Source organism: Fukomys damarensis, unplaced genomic scaffold (genome assembly GCF_012274545.1).
Source record: "Fukomys damarensis isolate Sample0158 unplaced genomic scaffold, DMR_v1.0_HiC HiC_scaffold_16, whole genome shotgun sequence".
Lineage (NCBI taxonomy): Eukaryota > Metazoa > Chordata > Mammalia > Rodentia > Bathyergidae > Fukomys > Fukomys damarensis.
In genome coordinates, this window is record NW_022900928.1 from 88501191 (window position 1) to 88507803 (window position 6613).

At 51.9% G+C, this 6613-nt stretch overlaps 1 protein-coding gene across 4 annotated transcripts in view; it reads right to left on the reverse strand.

The window, feature by feature from the left end:
- Nucleotides 1–6613, reverse strand: part of Slc4a2 (solute carrier family 4 member 2) — a 16287-nt gene that overhangs the window by 5577 nt on the left and 4097 nt on the right. For 2 of the 4 annotated variants that reach the window (XM_010637566.3, XM_010637567.3), the window contains 6 exons: nucleotides 5795–5912; nucleotides 5407–5648; nucleotides 5217–5335; nucleotides 3852–4084; nucleotides 3617–3759; nucleotides 1586–1766 (listed from right to left, as the gene is read on the reverse strand). In XM_010637566.3, coding sequence (XP_010635868.1) covers nucleotides 1586–1766; nucleotides 3617–3759; nucleotides 3852–4084; nucleotides 5217–5335; nucleotides 5407–5648; nucleotides 5795–5912 — 1036 coding nt within the window. Of the gene's footprint in view, nucleotides 1–1585; nucleotides 1767–3616; nucleotides 3760–3851; nucleotides 4085–5216; nucleotides 5336–5406; nucleotides 5649–5794; nucleotides 5961–6613 lie in introns of all 4 variants that reach the window. The other 2 variants (XM_010637564.3, XM_010637565.3) reach the window with 1 other exon arrangement.

Below are 6613 nucleotides of genomic sequence, written 5' to 3' on the forward strand. Positions count from 1 at the left end.
GAGGGAGAGAAGGAGAGAGAGAGAGAGAGAGAGAGAGAGAGAGAGAGAGGGAGGGAGAGAGAGGGAGAGAGAGGGAGAGAGGCGTGCACGCATGCACGCGCCAGGGCAAGAAGGGGCAGCCAGGTGTGTACAGGAATCAGGGTTTGAGTCCAGCTCTGCCTCAAACCCCTATCACTTTGCATCTCTGACCTCTTTTTTCTTTTTTTCCTAGGGGTCTGACTATGTAGTTCAGGCTGATCTTAACCTGGAGGTGATCCTTCTGCCTCAGCCTCCTAAATGCCTGGATTACACCATGCCCAGCTCTTTGACTTATTTCTCCTCAGCCTAGGAATGTAGTAGAGATCCCCAAAATTAAATTATTAGATCCCACTTCCAGAAGCAGCCAGGCTCCCTGGGATGCCCAGGCCACTCACTCTGGCTAAAGGAAAGTCTTTCTCTCAGTGAGCCAGGGCTCCTCTTCAGTCCCAGTTCCACCCTCTAGAACATGTTAGCTGCTCTGTGGCCCTGTCCATGCAGCAGCCCTCAAGCTACCTGAGAGCCCTTCCACTGCAGGCTTCTCGACTTCCCGTAGCTTCTCCAAACCCAAGGGGTATTCCCTGAGCAGCTTCCAGAATCACATCACTACTTCATTTAGAAAGTCCTTCCATGGCTGGGGATTTAGCTCAGCAGTATCGTGCCTGCCCTGCAAGTGCAAGGTCCCAAGTTTGATCTCTGGTACAAAAAAAAAGTCCTGCCAAGCCAGGCATGGTGGCTTACTCCTAGAATCCCAGCACTGTGGGAGGCTAAGGCAGAAAGACTAGTCTGGGAAGCTTCGCAATTTAATGAGACTCTGTCTCATAATATATATGTGTGTGTGTGTGTGTGTATATATATATATATATATATATATATATATATATATATATATATATATATATATATATATATATATATATATATATATATATATATATATATATATATATATATATATATATATATATTTTTTTTTTTTTAATTTTATTTTGTCTCTTTCACAATACTTTTAAAAACGGTTGGGAATATGGCTGAGTATGAAGGCACTGATTTCAATCCCCATACTGCAAAAAAATTTAAAAAATAAAAAAGTCCTTTCAAATCTATCAGGGTGTTTATCTGGCAAGGTCAATTTTAAGAAACAAAGAACTAAAGAATAAACAGAATCCAAGACTCCTGAGTAGCCAAAGCAGAGCACCAAACCTAATGATAAAGTGGGTACACTTTACCCAAAGCAAAGTCTTTTAACTCTTAATTTAGAAACAATTCTAACAGGTTTTTTCAGTCCTTAGCTGCTTAGAAACCAGACATCCTGGACAACTAGGAGTGATTTCCTCCTTGACAACAGCCAGGCAGAAATGAGCAGCCAAGGCCTCTGAGCCCTTCAGGGGCGGTGGTTTTAGGCCCCTTGTGCAGATTTACAGGTTAACTCATATTCCCCGAATTCCCTAAAGTGCTAAGGAAGCACACCAGGAATTCCAGGAAGCTTTCCATGGAGATGGTCTGACCCTGTCTTTAGTGATCAGGCCTGGGATCAGGGAGTTTCTCAGGGATTTGGGGGACAGGGTACCATGAGCTAGGGTCCGCCGGAGTTCTAGCAGGCTTCGGAAGGACAGTGATGCTACGTGGGGCTTTCCCCAGCGCTCCGTCTCCTCTTCCACGTCCTCCTCAAATTTGATCCAGCGTGCTGTCTCCCGCCACTGTGGCTCTTGGTTTTTGTCCAGCAGCAATTCGTTCAGCTCCACAAACACCTTGGGGCAAGATTATAAGGCGCTGCAGGGTACGAGCCAAAGGTGGACTAGGACTGGGCCAGGGTCAAGTGTCATTGGGAGGGCAAAATGAGGTGTGGGGCCCCAAGACCTGGGACAATTGACTGACTACTCTAAGACTAGGACAGCAACAAAGATACCTACCTCCAGGGGCTGATATGAGGGCTAAAGAAAGAGGCTGCTGTAAAGTCAAGGGTGGTGGTGCATGCCTGTAATCCCTGCTCTCTAGCAGGCTGAGGCAGGAGAAACACAAGCTCAATCTCAGCTTGGCCGATTTAGTAAGACCCTGTCTTAAAATAAAGAACAGCCAGGCATGCTCATGCATGCCTACAGTCCCAGCACTTGGGAGGCTGAGGCTGGAGGACTGCTATAAGTCTGAGGCAAGCCTGGACTACATAGTGAGTTCAAGACCTGCCTGAATTATGTGGCAAGACCCTGTCTTAGAAAACAAAGAGCCAGGCATGGTGGTGCATGCCTATAATCTCAGCAGTCTGGAGGTTCAGACAGGAGGATCACTGTGAGTTGAAGGCTAGCTTGGGCTACACGGTGAGTTCAGGGCCAGCCAGAACTACACAGGGAGACTTTGTCTCAAAAAAAAAGGAAAGAAAAAGAAAAAGAAAAAAAAAAAAACAAACAAAAAAAAAACAGGGCCAGGGATTTAGCTGAATGGTGCCATGTCTGCCTTGCAAGTGCAAGGTCCTGAGTTCTATCCCTGGTACCAAAAAAACAAAAATAAAAATAGTCAGGTCCCTATAATTCCCTTTGCACACATTCATGACTGGCAAACTTGGGTTGGGGATGTAGCTCAGTGGTTCAGCATCTGCCCAGCAAGCATGAGGTCCTGAGTTTGATTCCCAGGTCAAAAAACAAAACAAAAACAACTACATACAAAGAGCAGAATGGCCACCTCTGCCTGCACTGCTGGGGTGAGGCAGGGCAGGAAACAACTCACCAAGGGTGGAAACCATCTCAGGCCAGTAGCTATCCAGGTGCCGAAGCCCAAGGCCCTGTGCCGGACGTGACACAGGTGCAGTTAACTGCAGGGCTGTTAGACCTCAATAAAATGCTTAAAAATATACTCGGAGTCCATGACCAGGGCCCTGTAGCCTAAGACAGGCAGTATCATGAAGAAACTATGCGACCTTGGCCAAGTCACACTCTGTCATTTATGGCTGTCACCTTCACAAGTTGGTTGTTGGAGGATCAAGTGATACAGAGGTAACTGGGTTTTGAAAACAAAGTACACAGCCAGACATGGTGGTACACAACTGTGATCCCAATACTAGGGAGGCTAAGAAGGGAGGATTGCTGGAAGTTCGAGGCCAGCCTGGGTTACACAGTGAGCACAAGGCCAGCTTGAACTACAAAGCAAGACCCTGTCTCAAAAAAACCAAAACCAGGAGGAGCCAGGGATTTAGCTCAGTGGTTCCGCTGCCTGCCTCACAAGCGCAAGGACCCGAGTTCGATCCCCAGTACAAAAAAAACCCCCCAAAACCAAAACCAAAAACAAAACCAAACAAACCAGAAAAGAAAAGAATAAAAAGTGCAGCGCTATTCAGAAGCTCCTCCAGCCCAAAGGGGTCTTTGTTCAAAGCAGAATAAAGTATCTCCTCAGACTCCTGCCACCTCCCAGCAAATGTCCTTGACAAACTTATCAGCCAGGTCTCAGGGGGGAATTGTAATTGTAATACACAAATCCACAATACCCACATCAGTCTCTATTGCAGTCTTATGCAGTACACAACCTTTATCACTACTGGGGCCACCGCCTGCTGGAAATCACTCTGATCTATGAAGGAGGGGAAAGAAAAGCAGGAAGCAGAGAATAGTACCTCATGGGGTTTATGGGGGGCCCGGGGTCGGGCCCGAGGTGTGGGGCCAGGCTCTCGGCCCTCCCTGGCGCTTTGTGAAGACCCTTTGGCATTCTTCCGCACCAAGTGTCGACGCACTCCAGGAACATCCTCAAACCGATGACCTGGGGCAAGGACAGCGGCCGAGGTCAGGCTCCCTTCCTCTGGATCCTTCCCTCCCAACCCAGCAGTGGGCATGGCCCAGGCCACTACTCACTTTTCATGAGATCAAGGTCAGCTGTAGCCAGTGTCTGCGCCTCACTCTCATCAGTGGGGACCCGGGGCAGCAGTGCCTGCTCCACCCCAGTCATGCTCCCAATTCGCCTTCTCTCCTGAAGATTGTAGCTGCGATGCCCAGGTTGGGCTTTGCACATGGGGCGCCCTGAGGCACCCCCGTCGTCGCCCCCGGCTGTGCCACTGGCCAACAAGACTGCTTCCTCCACCAGGGCTCTGAAGAACAGTTATGAGACGGAGAGAAGTGGTCTCCTCCACCATGCAGGGCAGCCAAGGAAGGCGACCGTGTGGACACCACTGCCTCCCTAGCTGCACATAAACAACCCAGCAGAACGTGTGCTGGGAAAAGTGACATTTTGGGAAAGTGCCAGCACAGGGCGTGGCTTATAACAGGCATTGGTGACTTGTGTGGTCAAATCAGTTGCTACACCTTCCCTTGCTCCTTGGCCCTCCCAGGTACACCCCAGATCTCAGAATGCAAGACATTCACAGGGTCCTGACTGCTCACCAAAGACATCAAACTATCCCCCAACACCAGAGACCCTGACAAATCGTCCTCCTCTCTCCCCACACGGACAGCTCCACAGCCCAAGCCCACGTCTCCTCCAGGATCAAGAGCCGTCCACTGACAGACCTTCCAGACCCACCCCATCCTACTGCCCTGGTTCTACCATAGCCCTGCCTGCTCCTCTCTTCCTGTCCCACATGCCTGGCTTTCCCTGAGGCTCCCTGGCACCAGTGCTGCTTCATACTGAGCCTGGGTACTGCCCCAAGGGGGCACTGTGCCCTCCACTTCCTGCAGCCTTCACACTGCCTAGCACCCAGAAAAAAACAGGTCCATGATAGTCGTGACCTTGAGGCCTCTATCAAAGTCATTTCCTCTAGGAACCCTTCCCTGGCAAATGTCCCCAAACTCCTATTACCCACTGGTACTAATGCTGTGCCCAATACAACAGGCCGTTGGGTGCAAGTGACAACATTCTGGCACCATTTCTTATCACTTGATTTCCAACTGGGGACACCCAGTCTCCCCAGGAATGAGAGTGGTCTCCTAGTCCTCCCCAAACCCTGTGGACTTTAGTAGGTGCCAGGAGGTCACTACTCCAACCTCCAAGCCAGTGCCTGGATAAGGGGACGGCAGGAAGGGGACAGCAAGGTGGAGGACAGCATCAATTACAAATGGCCAGCACTCAGGGACCTTGTCATCTGCCCAAGCAGCTGGTGGGAGACAGACCCAGCATTCATACCTCAACCTGGTGACACTGAGACTCCTGCTTTTTTCCTGCATCCTCACTACCCCAACAGAGAAGTAACTGCTTGGGGACCCCTGTGAGGAGGATGCACTCACCCAGTCTGGGCCCTTTTGGTGGTCTGAGGTGTTGCCTCCTGCTGGGGTAGCTGTTCTGGGGGAGATGGGCTGGTCTTCTCTGCCTTCCGGTCTGCGCCTTCATCCTCCTGGAGAAAGAACTGCAACAGACACCCGTGTGGGCAGGTGAGGGAAGGCAGGGACCCTTGGGATATCTCCTGCCGCCACTCACCTGCACTGAAGATGGCGTGGAGGTAGGGGACGGCTGTGTGAGCACCCGGGCCCCCTCAGCCTCACTGGTCTCATCCTCATCTTCCTCCCCCTCTTCAATGGTGGGGGTTTCCCCGGTGGGCGTGGCTCCAGGGCGCCTTCGGGGCTTCCGTCCTGGGCCCTGGGGAGTCTTTCGTCGGCGGGCATCAGGGGGCAGGTGAGCGGACAGTGGGTGGTGGATGTGGTGGGAGGACTGGCGGTGGTCTGTAGGGAAGAGGTGCTTGGCTGCTCTCACCCCTCCCTTGTCATCCTAGCCCCCAGCCTCAGCCCCTCCCCCTAGGCCCCTGCCCCTTGGGTACTGGACATTCAGGCCTGAGCCCTCAGCCTCCCTTCCCCTGCCGGCCCCTCACACTCAAAGTCTTCCTCCCCATAGCTTCGGCCTGGCTCCTCCCCTCCGCGGGACCCGGCCTCCTGGAGGATCTCCTCGAACCGCTCCACACCCAAGGTGCGGTGAAGGTCGTCTTCCTCCTGCTCGGGAAAGCCAGGTGTCCCAGGGCCCACGTTCTCTGGCTCTGGCTGTGGGGGACGGGGGTGGAAAACATATATGGCTCCCTAAGGGCTGTACCACAATGCTCTGCCTACCCAGTGTCAGAGATCCAGTACCCCCAGTAGCTATGTCCTCCAATCTCAAAAACTCAATCCTCTCCTGGCAACCTGTCCCCTCAAATACAGGGACCCAGTCCACCGCTAAGCCACCTGTACCTTCTAATGCAAGGACCCAGGCCCTCCCACAACCTGTCCCCTCAAATGCAAGAATCCAGTCCCCTCCCAGCATTTGTTGTGAACAGGTGCCCTGCAGAAGCAACTTGTGCTCTGGGTTCCCAGCTGTGGGAACCCCTATCAAAACAGTCCCCCATCAGTTCTACAGAAGATGGGAGAGCCCACCCTGAAGTCTCAGGACAAACCCTACATCTAGGCTTCCTGCAGCTGGAGAGAGGGTGTGTGAACCAGGCAGTTCTCCAAGCAGACAGTCAAGAACTTTTGGCTGGAAGATAACTGCCGAGCCCCAAAAGTAACTTTTGGTGGAGGCCAAGCTAAATGAGCTGGAGTAGATCGGGGTAAAACCCACCCGGCACTTCCTAGACAGAAATATATGCACATCCTGGGGCCAAAATTTCCCCCACTCTGCAGCAAGCACCCCCACCCAGCCCCCTGGCTGCTAGCCCCGC